Source organism: Xenopus tropicalis, chromosome 10, assembly GCF_000004195.4.
Source record: "Xenopus tropicalis strain Nigerian chromosome 10, UCB_Xtro_10.0, whole genome shotgun sequence".
NCBI lineage: Eukaryota > Metazoa > Chordata > Amphibia > Anura > Pipidae > Xenopus > Xenopus tropicalis.
In genome coordinates this window covers 15,606,410-15,626,531 of record NC_030686.2, presented here as the reverse complement: position 1 = coordinate 15,626,531, position 20,122 = coordinate 15,606,410, and the positions used below count along the sequence as shown (strand labels likewise).

Here is a 20,122-nt window from a genome sequence, read left to right as displayed (position 1 = left end):
AGGATCCAATACATTTTTTATACCCCTACAAATCTTTTCTGGCTGTTGAGAAGCTTCTTGTGCATTGAGAGTATGAAATTTCAGGAGAGGAGAATGTGTACCATCAGTAATAAATCCAAACTTCCTTTCATACAATCTATGGTTATTTGATCCCTCTGAATGTGTGAAATTTGGGCTGCGTGTGTCCCTGGGCTGGGGCGGCCTGCCTCTCAATAAAGCACCTGATCAAACTGGAAACAGGGAAATAGTTGTCAATATCAGGATGGAAACACCAAGATTCTTTTATTAGTAAATTTGCCTTCATTTAATGACACTGCCCAATACTTTTCTTTAGGTCCTCAATCTCTTTTTGGCTTTGTTGCTGAGTTCCTTCAGCGCGGATAACTTGTCGGCTTCGGACGACGATGGGGAGATGAACAACCTGCAGATCGCCATCGGAAGGATCACCAGGGGCATTGACTTTGTGAAGAAAACCTTCTTCTCCATCCTACATTACAAGAGGAAGGCAAAAGCTGAGCAGGAGGAAGAGGACCCTAACAAAGAAAACATTGCTCTGAACCATGTAGAGACAGAACCAGAACCCAAGATAGAACTAGAACCCAGGACAGAACCAGAACCCAAAAAAGAACCTCCACTGATTGATGGCGTGACTAAAAAACGTTATTACATGGATGAGTTTGACCACGCTAATTTTTTTAACAACCCACACATGAGAATAGAAGTACCTATTGCCTCAGAAGAGTCCGACTTCGACATTCCAGACACGGATGAGTTTAGCACACAGTCGGAGGTAGAGGAAGGGATTTTACACCACAAGGTATGAATACAATGCATACTTGTGAAATGTAATGTTCTTCAGTATCAGGACATGACCTGCTTGTTTATAACCTGTGTTCCCATCACAGAGATAAGAAGAAAATAGTTTCATGTATCTTTCACCTCCCTGTATTTCTCCAGGATAGGTATAGAAGTTCACTGATTGTCATGGTTTAGACCAAACCTGACTGGTGTAGGCATCTTTTTTTTTTTTTTTACTAGAAATGGTGCTCATTATCTTAATACCCATTGGCTAGATCCCAAAGAAGTCCACTTTATACAAGTTATAAGTTTAAAGTTTTTTGGAGAAACTCTATATTTTATGCTGTGGGGGAAAAAATATTGTTACTATAGACACTTTTTTTGTAAAACTACCTTGGCCTTTTATATAAAATTATGACTTTTGTCCTAGAGTCCATCTCACCCTATGCACTCACTGAAAAACTCTCAATTAAGTGGGGTCTTGTCTGGGTTGGACTAAAGTCCTTTGACCTGTATTTATAAAACATGCAGTGTGACATTGATGACATTTCTTTTTCCGCATCAGAAGTACGATGATGGCTCGTCAGTGTGTAGCACAGCAGATTATAAACCTCCTGAACCTGAAGAGGAAGAGGAGGCCTTTGAACACAAAGAAGACGAAGGCCCAGAAGAATGCTTTACTGCTGGTATGGAGAAAAGTAAAACTTCCATTCTGTGTACACAAAGGGATATTATTATGAAATGTGAGATCTGCTACAGTTAAGCAGTAGTCGCTACATTTCAAGTAATACAGAGAGGCAAGAATAAAACTTGCCAATACATGACAAAGTCAGACCAAAAACGTCACTAAGGAGTGAACTACAGCTTCTACTATTTAAAAATACTCTGTTTGTATAAACTTAGTAACAAGTGGTTGCTCTCCCATTTCCAAATTTTCTTCTTTTTTGTTGGCGTGGCCAGCATCAAGCTGGCTAACAGTTGTTCTAAAATAAAAGAGATCTCCTCTAAAGTGAGGTGAGGCTGAGTTATACAGGGAACTCTGAGTATCATTCATGTATTATAAGGGATAATGTACCCCCTACTGTAAAGGATAAGGATATTAGAAGTCACTGAGGGGTTCTGTGACCATATAAAGGCACAAAGCTGCAGGCTGAGTTATACAGGGAACTCTGAGTATCACTCATGTATTATAAGGGATAATTTACCCCTACTGTAAATTATAAGGATATTAGAAGTCACTGAGGGGTTCTGTGCCCATATAAAGGCACAAGGCTGCAGGCTGAGTTATACAGGGAACTCTGAGTATCACTCATGTATTATATGGGATAATGTACCCCCTACTGTAAATGATAAGGATATTAGCAGTCACTGAGGGGTTCTGTGCCCATATAAAGGCACAAGGCTGCAGGCTGAGTTATACAGGGTACTCTGAGTATCACTCATGTATTATAAGGGATAATGTACCCCCTACTGTAAATGATAAGGATATTAGCAGTCACTGAGGGGTTCTGTGCCCATATAAAGGCACAAGGCTGCAGGCTGAGTTATACAGGGAGCTCTGAGTATCACTCATGTATTATAAGGGATAATGTACCCCCTACTGTAAATGATAAGGATATTAGCAGTCACTGAGGGGTTCTGTGCCCATATAAAGGCACAAGGCTGCAGGCTGAGTTATACAGGGAACTCTGAGTGGTTCTGTGACTATATAAAAGCACAGGGTTGAGACATGCAGGTAATATAATTCAGTGAACTGTGTAAAGTACGTCTATCTATAGAGGCCATAGCTGCATGTTCTGCACCAAGAAAATTGCTACAGTCCACATGTACAACTAAACACACTCATATATTTATATATTGATGATAGACAGACAGACAGATAGATAGATAGATAGATAGATAGATAGATAGATAGATATTAAATGGATATTGTACCTATACCCTGGGTCCATACAGAAGAAAACTAAATGTAGAACCACAGTTCGTCTAATTAAATAGCTCTCCTATATTTGTTTTTAAAGACTGTGTACGAAGATGCCCTTGTCTTTATGTCGACATCACAACAGAAAAAGGGAAAATTTGGTGGAACATTCGGAAAACATGTTTCCAGATTGTGGAGCATAACTGGTTTGAAACCTTCATCATCTTCATGATCTTACTCAGTAGTGGAGCACTGGTGAGTATATAATACCTTGTCCCCATATCACTTAACAACAAGAAAGCTTATGCACAGTATGCAGCAAGTAGTATGATGCCCAGTTGTGGCCACCATATATATTCTTATTTGCACTGGAAACCCAACATTTTAGTCATAAACTATAGAATTTAAATCTTTTTATATAATTATTACTGCCCAAACTCAAGCATAGATTAATTCAAGATTTTTTAAATGTAAGCCCCCATATGTAATAAAAGTTTTCCCAGGAGCAGTAACCCATAGCAAGCAATAAGCTATTTGCTTTTAAACAGGTGACCAGTAAATGCTACCTGCTGCTTGGTTGCTATAGGTTACTGCTCCTGGGCAAAGTGTCTTTTATTACATAACCCCATTAAAGGCCCCCATACACGGGCCGATAGAAGCTGCTGATATCAGTCCCTTGGACCGATTCGGCAGCTAATCGGCCCGTGTATGGGCAGAAACGAGGGGCCTAGCCGACCGATATCTGGCCTGAAATTGGCCAGATATCGATCAGCCAGGTTAGAAAATCCGGTCGGATCGGGGACCACATCGGCTCGTTGATGCGGTCCCCGAACCGACTGCCCCATTGCCGCAAATGTAATCCGATCGTTTGGCCTCAGGGCCAAACGATCGGATAATTTTTTTTTACAGCAACTTCCTACCCGATATTGGCCACCCGTAGGTGGGGATATCGGGTAAAGATCCGCTCGCTTGGCGGCATCGCCAAGTGAGCGGATCTTATAGTGTATGGGGACCTTAATGTTGTATAAAAGACGCCAAACAGAAGGAAAACAATTGCAGGTAGTAAATGTGACTCTCAAACCTTTCTAAAAGTTAATTTACAGTTTTGGGTTTGGATTGTAATTTTGAGAATAAATTGATAAATTTTATGCCATACCTCCTTTTAACCTTTAGGCATTTGAGGATATCTACATTGAACAGAGGCAAGTGATAAAGACTATCCTGGAGTACGCTGATAAAGTCTTCACATATATTTTTGTGTTTGAAATGCTGCTAAAGTGGACAGCGTATGGCTTCAAGATCTATTTCACGAATGCCTGGTGCTGGCTGGACTTCCTAATTGTTGACGTAAGTTAATTAATGTAACACAATCTGCACAGTGATATATAAAAGTTTAATGGGATTCACACAAACTTTACCTATTTCGCCTATAGCTCCTCAATAGATATTTCTTGTAGCTTTATCAATTTATCAGTGACAAATTTCACTCCTGGACCTTGTAAAAGATCATTGCCATAAAGTGACTTTGTTTCTTGATAGGTGTCTTTAATCAGCCTGACAGCCAACTGGCTGGGCTACTCGGAACTTGGTCCCATCAAATCCCTTAGAACGCTGAGGGCCCTTAGGCCGTTACGAGCGTTATCAAGATTTGAAGGCATGAGGGTAAGTCTCTGTTCCTCTCCAAGTCTGATTCAATTTAGATTATTTGATCAGCAAAATAATATTTTGACTACCTATGGGTCTTAAATGAGAAATAAAAGTAGAATCACTTGAATGTGCCAATTTGTTAGGCACCCCCCAGTGATTTTAGTCTCTTACTTCCTACACTGGGCCAGCACTCCTCTTCTCCAAAATAATGTACTGGCCTGGGGTTCTTTTCCTGTGAGCTCCATGGTGCCATATGGTTCTGGTGTCCCAGGCATTCCTTCCTATATAAGCAGTACAAAAATCATATATTTTTGTACTGGGAAATAACTTGGCACCCCCTGTTGTTCTATGATTTTATCATCCCTTATATGAGTCACTCAAGGAAGGAATGAGCAAAAATACACTTTACTTCAGCCTCCAAAGCAGGCCCTACGTTGCCTATGGCTTTCACTGCAATGGAATAGTGCTAGTGATGGGCGAAATGTTTTGGCAGGCATGGATTCGCTGTGAATTTCGCCATTGGCGGATTGTTTTGCGAAACGGATGACAAAATTCGCCGCGGAAAAATTCGCCGCACGTCCAAAAATTGTCACCCGCATCAAAATAATAGTCGCGGGCGACAAAATAATAGCCGTGCGCAGAAAGAATAGCCGCGGGCGATGAAAGTATAGCTGCGGGCGACGAAAGAATAGCCGCGCAATGAAAGTATAGCCGCGGGCGACAATTTTTTTTGACGTGCAACGCTGTTTCACGAATTTTTCAGATTGCCAAATTTTTCGGGCGAAGCGAAACGGGACAGATTCGCTCATCACTAAATAGTGCATTGTGAAGCTTAGACTATAGCACCAGTTGTGCCGTTAGAAACTAACTTATATAACTGTGTGTGATATTTTTGATGTGATGGTTGGTCCAATAAATGGTTCTGCCTATAAATCTACGAAATAAAAAGAATTAAAACAAATTAAAATAAAACCATTGGCAGATTTATTGTGTAATCACATTCTATGTTCTCAGGTGGTTGTAAACGCCCTTCTGGGAGCCATTCCTTCTATCATGAATGTCCTGCTTGTTTGTCTGATCTTCTGGCTCATCTTCAGCATCATGGGTGTTAACCTCTTTGCTGGGAAATATTATCGATGCATCAACACGACCACGTCAGAATTATTTGAGATCGATGTGGTCAACAACCGCTCGGACTGCCTCGCTTTAAACAACTCCGAGCAAGTGCGATGGGTTAATGTCAAAGTGAATTTTGACAATGTGGGCCTTGGGTATCTCTCCCTTCTACAAGTGGTAAGAAGATCATTCTGCGAGGCATTAAGGTCCATTTGATATCATGCACAGAGCAAGTTATAACCTTGACAAGTAACTTGAGGTTATTGAAGTTCACTTCTAAATGTTTGGTGCCACCTCCATTAAAAAGACAGTAATGGCAAACATCTTATGGAAATGAATACAATGTACATTCAGAATCTAAATGAACCAATGCAGTAAGGCATTATCTTTGCATTAAGCTTTTCCACGTGTCAACTTTAATTCAGAAAAACGTATCTCAAAGTTTATCAAGTGAAAACTCTAGAGAAGTCTATGGGAATACAATTTGGAGAAAAGTCTTTTCTTCTCAAACTGAATCTCGTCCATGAGTTTTCAGATGATAAACCATGAAATAACTTTTTCTCACTGAATTGAATGGTAGGGTATTGATGTATCCTACAGTAAATATACATGCAACGTGCATGTTATTGTCTTTAATTAGTATTAGATTCAGTGTTTCGATAAGTGTTCATATCCAGACTGGGAGATCTACTATCTAGCATGAGATCTATTATCCACAGAGCTTGGTGGAATTTTCAAGATAAGGGACCTTTCTAATATGGAAAACCATGCCTAGAATCTAATTTTATATATTAAAAAAGCCCAGTGCAGTTGTTTTGACATAAACATGGAATAGTTACCCTGGTATAGTGACCCTGCGTTATCCCACTTTTTGTGCCAGGGGAAGTAGCTTTTTGGCAGCAATGTATTCCAAGGATATAGGCAGGCATTAAATAGTTAGCCCCTGGACACCCCCTAGCTTGCTCAATATTCTAGCTAGGGATTGATGGCTAGGATTCAAACTCAATTTTTAGCAGATCTGAATGTTTAAAGCTACGTGACTTTAAAGTTATGGGCAATTGAAGGCAAGAATCTCATGTATATTCCATATTCAGGTCAGTGAGGTTGTGGGATGCCCCTTCTAGTGATGGGGTAATGGCAGATTCTGAACAATCAGAATATCCAAGGCTATTGTGATACTAATATCTACAGTTAGTATTACTGGTTGTATATATAGTTTATGTATGTGAGTGGATAGATAGGTCAGTATAGGTTGTGTGTGCTGGGTTTACTGGGAAGGGTTGAACTTGATGGACTCTTTTTTCAACCCTATGTAACTATGTAACTATACATATACATAGATTTAAATGTGCAAATCTGGCTTCCGTATTTGGACAAATCTTTTGTAGAGTATTTGGCATTTGTCATAGATTAGGTACTTACCTATCGGAATTGCTTCCTTGATTAGCAGCCTACGTAAAACACAGTCTATTGCTGGCATTATTAACAGGGAGGTGTCATAAACAGGGTGATTTATGACTGACTGAATTAATTAATTAATTAATTAAATGCGTATTTGGTCAGAGAATGTACTAGCAGGAGGCAAGGATGCTGCTATATAGGGTGGTGATAATATTCAAGTTGTCTGATAGAGACCCTTGGAGGTGGCGGATGATGTTATACTTTCCATGGTATTTGTAATGAAATCCTAGCTGAAACAAACCAATGATGGCCTATAAAACATGAGACCGGGGAAATCAAAAACATTCCCCCGTCCTTGCAAAGTTAATTAAGTGATATCGGTGATATTATTTTGTGTTCTCTACACAGGCAACCTTCAAAGGCTGGATGGATATCATGTATGCCGCTGTAGATTCCCGGAATGTGAGTAGACCAAACACTTCATTAGCTGCTTTTAGAATATTGAATATAAGAGGCGTTATACAAGAGCCTGGGTGTGAGCAAGTATCATGCCCCTTGTCTTCATTGCTGAAGCTCTAGCTCAGTGATTCCCAACCAGTGGCTCTCGAGCAACATTTTGCTCACCAACCCCTTGCATGTTGCCCCCAATGGTCTCAAAGCAGAGGCTTATTTTTTAATTCTTCGCTTGGGGCAAGTTTTGGTTGTATAAAAACCCTGGTGTACTGCCCTATGTAGGCTGCCAGTACACATAGGGGCTACCAAATAGCCAATCATTGCCCATATTTGGCACCCCATGGAATAATGAGTGAACCCAGTGCAAGATTTTGCTCACTGAAAGCAAATTTAATACTAAGCAACATCCCAGATTGAATTCAACATTTCCAAGGATTAGTTATTCATAATTGTTATTAGTTTTTTCTTTATTTTTCAAATAATCTCCATTATTAGTTATTCATAATTGTTATTAGTTTTTTCTTTATTTTTCAAATAATCTCCAGTATAGAATTTGTGAGGGTTGGCTAACGATTTATATTAGCTGTTAGCTTTGAAAGCAATGGCTTTCAGATACTGTGCCTTCTGATACAAGGGAAGTTTAACCTCAACAGCAGTGTCTGCGCTTCCTGTATCTCTGGTTATGAACACTTCAGGGAAAGCACCCACAGGGACATGTAAATGTGTGGGGGAAAACTTCATCAAAATTAGAACGCTGAAAATTAAACCACAAAAATAAGCTACATTAGGGTTCGATTTGTACAAGAATGCAAAAAAAAAAGAAAGAGAATTCACCAGGGCTCGGTCTAACCATCACCGTGTGTGGCAACATCAACTGAAAGACCTTAGCATGGGATACAAACTTTCACATGTTTTGGCCAAATATAGGCATGCAGAATAAACATTCTTCTGCAAACCATGCACTTTAGGCCTGTCATGATTACGCCACTTCAGACACACGTGACTTTAGGCGTGGCTGTCTACTTGCTCAGTCTCACACACCTTGCACACAGGTCAGACTAGCGTCACAGCACCACAAAGACCAACCAACACTCTCAAAACTTGCTACCACCACTCTCATACTTCTCCAGGGTTGGACTGGGGGGTGCAGGGCCCACCTGGGCTACCGCCCCAGGGGCCCCTCACCCCCCAAGGTGCCTCCTCCGGCCGCGTCCCCCGCAGGGGCCCCTGTCCGACGCCCTCGCCTGAATGCGTATGTGAAACGCGCCAAGGGGGAACATCGGAGGCCAGAGGAAGCAGCAATAGGGTCAGGTCTGGGCCACTAGGGCCCACCAGGTATTTTCCCCATGTCCCGGCGGCTCAGTCCAACCCTGTACTTCTCACACTGGAGATGAGGGATGCCACCCATGCTAGGGTTGATGTAACTGAACTGACACGCACACTCTTCCTACCAGCAGCCAAATAGTTAATCAGCATGCAGAGGGCTAAGGCATACAATTACACACTCTGAGGCTAGGTTCGCTTTAGAGCATCAAAGACAAAACTTAACAATATTAAATTTTATATTTAATATTATAAATGGTATAACCGTGCATATTAAACAAAAAGATTTTACAAAAAGGACATAAGTAATTACAAACAGCATTAAAATAAAAGGGTAAAAAACACAGAAGTCCTATATTGTACCAAACAGAATCCTTCTAGTCCTGGAGGCAAGGAAAAACCAATGGGATGAACCTCCAATCGAAATTGGTCCTCCAAAGTAAATCCAATGTGTAGTCAGAAGAGCTGACTATTTATCAGAGTTTGACCGGTCAAAAAACCTAGAATTTTTCATCAGTGCAAGAATGGGAATCCATGCAATGTTGTGAATGTAAATTTGATGATGGTATCATACATTGTGCCTCGAGTGCATCTGTCAGTTTGAATAAAGCACTAAGTGCAAGATGCAGTATACAGAGGCACAAGAGACACTTGTGTACATATGGGACCTTTTATCCAGAATGCTTGGGACCTGGGGTTTCTGGCTAAGATGTCTTTCTGTTATTTGAGTCACCATACTCTAAAAATAATTTAAACATTAAATAAACCCAATCGGATTGTTTTTCCTCCAGTATGGATTCATGCAGCTTAGTTACCATCAAGTACAAGGTACTGTTTTATTATTACAAAGAAAAAGGAAATCATTTTTGAAAATTAGATTTATTTGCCTAAAATCTATGGAATATGCCCATAACGCTGAGCTATCTGAATAACATGTTTCCAGATAAAAGATCTCAAACCTGTACTAGGCATAACATACAGGGCTCCCTTTGTGCACTGCATCTGTACAAGCTACATTTTAGTGTTTTAAAAAGTGTGGGTGCAGTTTAAGCTGAATATGTGGGAAAATATGGGAGATTGCACCCAATAATGCACTTTGCCAGCAGTATTAGATAAGACCCTGTATCTCTAAACCAAGTAAAAGGGTAATGCAAACAAAATGATATGATTTAGATACCAAATTATATAATTTTTGTTTCTCCTTCCTTCCCCCAACAGATTGAGGATCAGCCACAATATGAAATAAATCTTTATATGTATTTGTACTTTGTAATATTCATTATTTTTGGAGCTTTCTTCACTCTAAACCTGTTTATCGGTGTCATTATCGACAACTTCAATCAGCAAAAGAAAAAGATAAGTATTTATTTGTCTCTCTGTCTGTTTTCCAACCTCTCGCTGGAGGCTGTACAAGTTATATAAAGGAATCACTTATTACTTATTTGCAAGTGTAAATGTTGGTAGAGTGCCATGGAATTATGTTACTACTTATAAATGATGATGATATTAAGCATAACATGGCAGGACAGGGAATAACAGGCATGTTTTCTTTTATACTTTGGAGGTAAGGATATCTTTATGACTGAGGAACAGAAGAAATACTACAATGCTATGAAAAAGCTGGGATCCAAAAAACCCCAAAAGCCAATTCCAAGACCCACGGTAAAATATTTCACTCAATTCTTTGAGATTAACTTTTTATCTTTTGTTTGTTTGTTTTGCTTTGAAAATGTACATTTGCCGTAAAGATTTTTTTAAAAAATGCAAGGTTATTTTGAACTGTGTAAAATGAGGTTTCATTTTTTTGTAAAACAATGATATTATGTCAAATAATAATTTCATCTACACATACTCCTTTTATATATGGATAAAAGAAACAGCAAGGAATGACTGTTTTTAAATATGAGGGCTGTGGCACACGGGGAGATTAGTTGCCGCGCAACAAATCTCCCATGTCGCGGGCGACTAATCGCTTGAAATGCCATCCCACCGGCAAAAAGGTAAATCGCCGGTGGGATGGCATATGCGGTGCAGTGAATTGCTGAAAACGACGAAGTTGCCTCGAGAGACAGCTTCAGCGATCGCAGCACAGCGTATGCCATCCCACCGGCGATTTATATTCTATTTTCTGGGAGACTAGTCACCCGCGACAAGGGAGATTTGTCGCGCGGTGACTAATCTCCCCATGTGCCACATCCCTAAGGCTTTAGTGGCAGAAGGTTTCAGCCATAGATGGAAGTGAGGACCTCACCTTAGGTAGCAAGAACTCCAGAGAAAAGCAACTTTAAGAGCCAACCCCTCTGTGCTAATTAGGAAGTTCAACGCTTACAGGATCTAAGAGCAGAAGAAGAGCACATTAAAATTAACTTGGAACACAGGCTGACCGAAGGTCCAAGTGATGCAGGGTCTAGAGAAGCAAGAAGAGGACAGTGGGTGGTGACACCTTAGGCAGAAGAATGGTCAAGATCTTCTTTTGTTATAGGATCCAGAAATAGGAGTTGTCTAAAGGTCTTTTAATATAAGACATCTTTAGAACACTGATGCAGGTTTTAGTAATTTGTCTGCAAATAATTAAACTTATGACTTTGCTTGTCCTCTTAATAAATTAGCTGCACTGGTTCCAAGACAGAAAGTATGGTATTTTTGAATTAAAACTACCAAAGCAAATGAATATTTCATGGCTGGACACTGGACCCAAAACAGTGTTGACTCCCTATTTTTCCGTAACCCATATAGGTTTTGTGTATATAAAGGCACACGCAACATAAAACTAATAATCCCATGTGCTGAGTTATTTTAGGTTTTGCATTGAACTAAATTTTCTTTTGCTTAAACTTGGCCATTCTGAAACCAATGGTTATTTTCAAAATGGAGACATTTTACAGAAGACTCACCAACCTACCGGCTGCCCTCTTTGCTTTAATTTTGTCAGACTTGAAAACATTTTCCTAACTGTTGCAGTTATTGAAAACCTGGGAGGTTCTGTAGAAGCCAACAGGAAGTCTATTTTTAACTCTCAAGCTATTGTAAAATTCAAGTTTTTTTAAAACAAATTCATAGTCGTAAAAAATGAATAGTAGAATACGATTTAATGCAACCAAGTTTTTCCAATTTATGTTTTTGTATATATTCTGAAAAGTGGGAAAAACTGCAAATGAGTGAATTCAAGTTTTTTTTATAATCTGAAAAACTCAAAAATTCAACAGTTCAACTCTAGTAAAGCTGCCTGCCTTCCCATGTGAAATACTGACATTAAAGTGGACCTGTCGCCCAGACATAAAAAGCTGTATAATAAAAGTCCTTTTCAAATTCATCAAGAACCCCAAATTCATTTTTATATTAACACATCCAAACCCATTATAAAAGCATTTAAAAATCCCAGCTGTCAATCATATACTGCCTGCCCCGCCTCTATGCCTTAGGCATAGAGGCAGGGCAGGCAAGTACTTTTAATTATGCTCACACTTTCCCCCTCCCTCCCAACCAGCTAATTGTGTATAGTGATGAGCAAATTTTTTCACCAGGCATGGATTCGCAGCGAATTTCCGCATTTCGCCATTGGCGAAATGTTTCACGAAACTTCAGTGAAAATTCACAGTGGAAAAATTAATCACACGGAATTTTTTTTGTCGCGCGTCAAATTGGGCGTGTCAAAAAAAAGGGCGCAGTCGTGTCAAAAAAAGGGTGACAAAAAAATATACACATGTGACAAAAAATAGACGCGGGCGACAAAAAAGATGCGGTGACAAAAAAAATTGTGCGACAAATGCATTTCGCAAATTTTTTGCCGTTTCGCAAATTTTCTTGCTGTTTTGCAGATTTTATGGCGAAACAAAACAGGACAGATTCGCTCATCACTATTTGTGTAGCCAGTGCATGGGCCTGGGCATCTGGTCCCCCATTCTGGCACATACACAAGATTTTGGGGTGATACAAAGCTTGCCTTAATATCAGTGTCAACAAAATGGCGCCTGCCTATTTGCTGCAATTGTGTAAGTCCAGGACTGAAGAAAACAAGATTTCTATTACTTACTGTATATAGTGTAAGTGAAGTTTATTTTGCTTAACAAACACAATAGAAAAGAATTTTGAATTATTTCTTAGGGTGCAAGGTCCCCTTTAATGTATGAGCAGCTTTCTCTCCAGTGATTTTATTTGTGCATAAAGCAATCCTCAGCCATTTGGAATTGATGTCATCTGGGCAACTGCTAAAAGGCCCATCTGAATTTTACTGGCAGCTTTGACCTACCAGTTGTTGCCAAACTGGCAAGCAATCCACAAAATGAGTTGAATAGGTGCAGCTGCCTGTTTGTGCCCAGTTTAACCCAGCTAAATACAGTGTATGTTATCTGATTAACAGGGCTGACACATTATGGGGGATAAAGACATAATATATGTGCATTTTACCTTGCCTTTTATAATTTTTGGACAAAAATAGAAGTTGATTTCCTCTCTTCTACCAGTAACCCTCTTCCTTATCTCTTCTCATATCTGTTTCCTTTTGTCACGATGTCTGTTTCTCCTTTGTCTGTCAAATCCACTCGACCAGAACAAAATTCAAGGTTTGGTGTATGACTTTGTCACAAAGCAGCTCTTTGACATTGTGATTATGATTTTAATTTGCCTCAACATGGTGACGATGATGATTGAAACAGATGACCAGAGTCAGGAAAAAACTGATATTCTTTTCAAGATCAATCTGGTGTTCATTGTCATCTTCACAGCCGAATGTGTTCTCAAAATGTTTGCGCTGAGGTACTACTTTTTCACAATAGGATGGAACATATTTGACTTTGTGGTGGTCATCCTATCTATTGTTGGTAAGTATCAGTCCTGGTATTAGAATATTTAAGTGGTATCCTAAAACCAAGGTCTTCTTCTGCCTTTTAAGTTCACACTACCATATAATTATTGTTAGAATGATTTATCTTGGCCCCTTTCATGTTTTATTCACCTTCAGGGGCACAACTATAAATGGACAGAGCAGTTCAAAGAAACACAGACCGTCCACAGAAAATGCAGAGCAAAAGGGGCAATTTATTTGTATTAATGAAAACAGACTTAGAATTAATAAACTGGTAGTGACTGCAGACAGTTATTGCAAATGCACACTCGGTTATTGACCGTAACCCAAGTGTTTTAGCTGGACACATAGCTTCTAAGCAAAAAGTAGGCTTATGCTGCAAACATTCACACCAGCTGAGGAATCAGTCAAGCTTTTGGTGACCAATAAAACAAGAACACAAAAGTGTTGTCTATTGTTGTCCAGTGGTGGTTGTTCATTATCTATTGTTTGCCAAGTAATTGAACATCTGTACTAAATGTTGGAGATTATATTAAAATGGAGCCAGGGTTGGGAGTGGGGATATATAATGCCAGCATGAACAAAAAATATTTAGCTAATCAAATCACACATTAAGGTGCCCATACACCTTAAGATCCGCTCGCTTGGCGATGTCGCCAAGGGTGGGCGATATCGGGAGAATCCAGGCTAAACGAACGAATTATAATGACAGGTATAGGCAAAGTCGGTCCGGGGACCACATCAACAAGCCTATGCGGTCCCCGATCCGACTAGATTTTCTAAACTGCCCGATTGAGATCTGCTTGATTTCAGGTCAGGCAGGCCCCTTGGTAGTGCCCATACATGGGCCGATTAGATGCCGAATCGGTCTAAGGGAGCGATATCGGCAGCTAGAATCGGCCGTGTATGGGGACATTTAGGAAGGTCCTAATGGAATAAAACTAGAGCTGCATTAATAAATACTAGGGCCCAAGACATGATTTTAGTTTGATTATTTGACAATCCATTCTACCTAATTGCCACTGGATTTAACAAATGCCTCATTGAAACCACATAGTAATAGTATGACAATGACTTCCCATACCTCCAACCATTAAACAATATATGAAAGATGAACATTTCAGTAACGTATGGGTTCAACGTGAAGAACTAGGTACAATGAAAGAACTAATAAGGGAGGAATGGGACATTACACAAGAGAAAAAATTTGGGTAATATAGAAAGAGGGGCGAGTGCAAAAAACAAAAAGGAATGGGAAACTGGATTCTCAGGCACTAAAGTCTTCATAGAGAAAAACACTGATGTAAAAGGTTTGGACCGGAACATTCATAATCAACTTAGTAACAAATGAAACATCAGTGTGAGTGAGTTCTTATTAACGATGCTTGTTCGCTTGGGTATTAAGATGCCTTACTCCTATACAGAAGGATCAAAACAACATTAACTGCTGGAAGTTCCAGGTGTTTCTGCCTCTGCGTTTCTTGCTAAGACAATTACAGTCGCCAAAATGCCGTGGGTGGCATTATTGCATTATTGTGGGTTGTCAAAGGAAGGCAAATGCAGTAAAAGGAGAGATCACTTCATTAAGGGAATATAAGAAAATACACAAGTGGGAAATAAGCTTTAAATCATATGTGGAATGGTCAAATTACAGGTCAGTGTAGCTGAAATTGAAGCTAAGAGCTACAGATTATTAAGGAAGGTAAAGCTATCTGAAAATGCTTTAATATAAAGGTGAAACTGTGGAGAAAATATGCTAGAGGAGTGGAAAAATACACTATGGGGCTGATTTACTTACCCACGAACGGGTCGAATGGAGTCCGATTGCGTTTTTTTCGTAATGATCGGTACTTTGCGATTTTTTCGTATGTTTTGCGATTTTTTCGGATTCTTTACGAATTTTTCGGATCCAATACGATTTTTGCGTAAAAACGCGAGTTTTCCTATCCATTACGAAAGTTGCGTAAAAAGTTGCGCATTTTGCGTAGCGTTAAAACTTACGCGAAAAGTTGCGCATTTTTCGTAGCGTTAAGTTTTAACGCTACGAAAAATGCGCAACTTTTCGTGTAAGTTTTAACGCTACGCAAAATGCGCAACTTTTTACGCAACTTTCGTAATGGATACGAAAAACTCGCGTTTTTACGCAAAAATCGTATTGGATCCGAAAAATTCGTACAGAATCCGAAAAAATCGCAAAACATACGAAAAAGTCGCAAAATATTCGTTTTCAAGTCGGAACTTTTCCAATTCGGGTCGGATTCGTGGGTTAGTAAATCAGCCCCTAAGGGTAAGGAAGGTTAATATAATAAGGGGGTAGAGTTGTAGAGTGGTGGAAGATAGCCTTTAGGGAATTAAGACAAGGGTAGAGTAAATTCATAGAAAAGTTAAATACAAAAAGAGACAGTATTTCCATCTGGGGTGGGTGTGGGGGGGAGACACCTGAAGGCCAGTCAAGGTGAGATCTAGAGAGTATGTCTGTGTACCCTCTCATAGATGCCCCTAAAACATCAAAATGAAGTCCATCTAGGATATAAATGAGTTGGGGAAATAATGCTTATTGCAGCAATGTGTTTGTAATACAGACTGAACTAAAGGGGCTTGACCAAAGGGGACTTGAACTAAAAAAAAAAAGTCACAAAACCACTGCACTTAAGGTGCGAGAGGCAAAAACTTTTATTGAGATAATAAAAGGAGAAGAGTAGGCATAATACATAATAAAAAAAGGAATGAGACATGGGTAAAATGCCCCGAGGGCATTAAAGGGCGGGAATATAAAGAAGAGTATATTAAGGAAAATATCAAAGATATAGAAACACACAATGGAATGGGGGCATGGAAAAAATTAAGGAAAATAGAACACAACACAGCCAAATGCATACAACTGGTCTAAATTACAGACACATTTGGTCAAAAGAGTTTAATAGTGGCATCTTTTGGGGAAACAACACCCTCTCAAGGAGCCTAGCCTATTTTTATAATGACTTTGGGCTGCATAATAAATAATCACATACCAGTGATCTTTTAGATGTCAAAAAATGCTTCACAGTCATTTATTAAACAATATCTCAAAAATAACAGAAAGACTGCTGGTATTCATTGTGAACTAGCTGGGGAAGTCTGGAGAAATGGATTCAGAAACCATCAACAATAACACAAACACATACAATTATTCCTAACCACTGTATTAAACCTAACTGTAATATAGATATATATATATATATATAGAGAGAGAGAGAGAGAGAGAGAGAGAGAGGAAATATATACATATATACATACAAACTTACATCTGTGCTCTGAGCTAAAGCAACCAATGAGGCATTTGTTTTCATTTCTTGGCCACCACTATACAACTACTATACACCACTATATAATAAATGTATGTATATATATATATATAATTATATATATATATTGTACCAATTATCTTCTTAATTAACCCAAATATAAGCAAATAATTTTAAATTAAACAAAGGTGAATTATTATGTATTTACTGCCTGTGCCAACATTTGCATCCAAAGAGGGGCTGCAGATTATGGCTCATGACAATAGATTTTATATATTTCATTTAAGCTTCAGACACTAATTAATTCCTATATTTTATTTCTAGGTATTGTTCTCTCGGATCTCATAGCAGAGTACTTTGTTTCACCAACACTTTTCAGAGTCATCAGACTGGCGAGAATCGGTAGAGTTCTTCGACTCATAAGAGGAGCAAAGGGGATTCGCACATTACTTTTTGCCCTGATGATGTCTCTCCCCGCTCTCTTTAATATCGGGCTTTTGCTTTTCTTAGTTATGTTCATCTATTCAATCTTTGGAATGTCCAATTTTGCCTATGTAAAGAAAGAATCTGGAATAGATGACATATTTAATTTTGAAACCTTTGGAAACAGCATAATATGCTTGTTCCAAATCACCACGTCTGCTGGTTGGGATGGTCTTTTAAATCCAATCCTAAATAGCGGCCCACCAGATTGTGACCCCCATCTGGAGAACTTTGGAACAACAGTTACTGGTGATTGTGGTAACCCAGCTATAGGTATTGTGTTCTTCTGCAGCTACATCATAATATCATTTTTAATAGTTGTCAATATGTACATTGCCATTATCCTGGAGAACTTTAATGTTGCCACAGAAGAGAGTGGTGAGCCATTATGTGAGGATGACTTTGAGATGTTTTATGAAACTTGGGAGAAGTTTGATCCAGATGCCACTCAGTTTGTTGAATACAGTCGAATGTCAGACTTTGTAGACACTTTGCAAGATCCTCTACGGATTCCGAAACCTAACAAAATAAAACTAATTACTTTGGATCTCCCAATGGTAACTGGAGATAAGATTCACTGCTTGGATATTCTGTTTGCACTAACTAAAGAGGTGTTGGGGGACTCAGGAGAAATGGATGCATTAAAAGCCTCAATGGAAGAAAAGTTTATGATGGCAAATCCATCAAAAGTGTCTTATGAACCAATCACCACCACCCTTAAAAGAAAGCAGGAAGAAGTCTGTGTCATCAAAATCCAGAGGGCCTTTAGGAGACATCTATTGAGACGTTCGGTGAAACACGCTTCCTACATCTTCAGGCAAAGTAATGATGAAGAGTCATCAGTGGAGGAACCTCCTGAAAAAGAAGGGTTGATAGCTGAAAGAATTAATGCAGCCTACGGAAAATATGTAGAGGAAGGGCAAAACGGCGGAACTCATCGCCCAAGATCAACAAACAGAACTTCACACAGCAGTATAGATTATGATGTAAGAGAGACAGATGTGTAGGCATATATACACAAGACCTTCATAAACTTATAGTTAAATTTGACTTTGGTGTCAGAATGATCTGGTTTGAGGCATTTCTCAAAGTGGATATACGCATGAAATCTCTGCTCAGGGGGATGGTGGTATATAAACCACAAATACATGCAGTTAAATCTGATAGCCCAGCCCATTTGTCACTTTATAAATGATGAAAAACAGTAGCAAACATGTACTTTAATTCTAACTTATTTATATATTTCTCATTTATACAAATACAGAAAATTCAGTGCTCTATTCTGAGTCTAAGGAAAGTACTAAATGTAATTATTGTATAATATAGTAAGCCAAGTACGGCCCTGAATATGCCTCCCCTGTATTGGACCCAATAATGCATTCTGCTGATTTATTTCTAGTAGTTACACCACCCTAGTTCAATTCACCCTGTATGATCACAGCAAAGTCAAATCAATGCAATTTGAAATCAATGCAATTTGAAATCATTTGTACACGGCTTTAATGGGTAGCAACACAATGGAGATGTTTTTTAACTATTTTTTAAAGATTTTTCTTGTATTTTATTGATTAAAATGTAATAAAAATGGTGTTGATCTGCACAACAGATCCCACTATTGGGTACAATAAACCCCTATGGGACTGCAAACATTGAATAAGGAGAATCGCTACACTGGTTAATGTGACTAATACAGACTCATAGGGGCTGGTTTATCAATTTTTGGATTCAAATTTATGCCGTGATTTTATTTTGAACTTGTCGTTACAAATTAGGGCTTCCAAAACTTGAAAGTTTGATAATTATTTTTTAATTTTGAGCTAAACTTACTCTGCACCGCTGAGCCTATTTCTTTGTTTTTTTTCCTTTGCAGTAAAATAGCTCTCAAGTTGGCCTAAGGCTATGGATATAATGTGAGTGCTTGGAGCATGGTTTACACAATGTGTAAAGTGTATTTGGCTGAAGAAAATGCAATAAAGAGATTGTTTTGTAATTTCTATAACATTATAGCTTATACACTGCTCTCTGCATTTGCTCAGTGTCTTGTTGCATTGGACTGTTTGTATGTTCTACAGAAGAGACAAGCCCTATATGTGTATCATGAGTCCTATATACTGTATGCTACATACATCTGAATGACATACATATGTTTGCCCAAGAGAGGTCTAAATCGATAAAACCAAAATGGAGCATGGAATCAGAAAGATGAGTGGTTACTTATCCTCATGGAGTCGCATAAAGCCTGTTAAGCAGAGCTGTAATGTACTGGACAATGCAGTAAATCCAAGTACTTAGGGAGACCCTTCCACCACAAGATGTGGAGGTCAGAAAACATGGCTGATTCCATTATAGAAAGGGTAGAGTCTGTAGTGAATCCTATTCAGTCTTTCATATATTAGAACCACTATTTATGGAATGGTACAGACATAAACTAAAAATAAAAATTACTGATGTTCTATTTAATATAAGTAATAAATAGATTTTGGGCACAGTTTCATTTTTGTGTAGCTGAAGGCTGAGATGAACTTCACTGTATATCCAAATAGAAAGTCCTTATGCGATCATAATAAATCTACAGGCCTTAAAGCTGCAAGATGACATTCAGAAACCAGTAAAGAGCTACACATATACAAGGCTAAAATCCATTGACTGACGAGGGCATTGCCTTATTGTAACTCTCATATGACATTTTCCTATATGTAGTCCATACCAGAGTGAGCTACAAACTTCATTCACACAAGCAGGCCTAATTTGGCTGAATAAACAGAACAAAATATCTAACACTCTCATTAGATTTGTACTCTCATGTTGAAGAGCAGCAATTGTGTTTCCATCCATCTGTATGGCACATAAGTATGGCACAGTTAAGCAAAGTGCAGGGAAGCAGTACATTCC

General features: G+C 38.9%; 1 protein-coding gene across 9 annotated transcripts in view; it reads left to right on the top strand.

Moving 5' to 3' along the window:
• scn4a (sodium channel, voltage gated, type IV alpha subunit) overlaps positions 1-20,122 on the top strand; it is a 102,047-nt gene that overhangs the window by 78,183 nt on the left and 3,742 nt on the right. For 3 of the 9 annotated variants that reach the window (XM_018089322.2, XM_031894527.1, XM_031894526.1), the window contains 11 exons: positions 335-817; positions 1,364-1,484; positions 2,820-2,974; positions 3,893-4,066; positions 4,259-4,381; positions 5,381-5,659; positions 7,292-7,345; positions 9,878-10,015; positions 10,217-10,321; positions 13,209-13,479; positions 17,072-18,216. In XM_018089322.2, coding sequence (XP_017944811.2) covers positions 335-817; positions 1,364-1,484; positions 2,820-2,974; positions 3,893-4,066; positions 4,259-4,381; positions 5,381-5,659; positions 7,292-7,345; positions 9,878-10,015; positions 10,217-10,321; positions 13,209-13,479; positions 17,072-18,216 — 3,048 coding nt within the window. Of the gene's footprint in view, positions 1-334; positions 818-1,363; positions 1,485-2,819; positions 2,975-3,892; positions 4,067-4,258; positions 4,382-5,380; positions 5,660-7,291; positions 7,346-9,877; positions 10,016-10,216; positions 10,322-13,208; positions 13,480-17,071; positions 19,230-20,122 lie in introns of those variants that run through there. The other 6 variants (XM_031894529.1, XM_031894530.1, XR_004220652.1 and 3 more) reach the window with 6 other exon arrangements.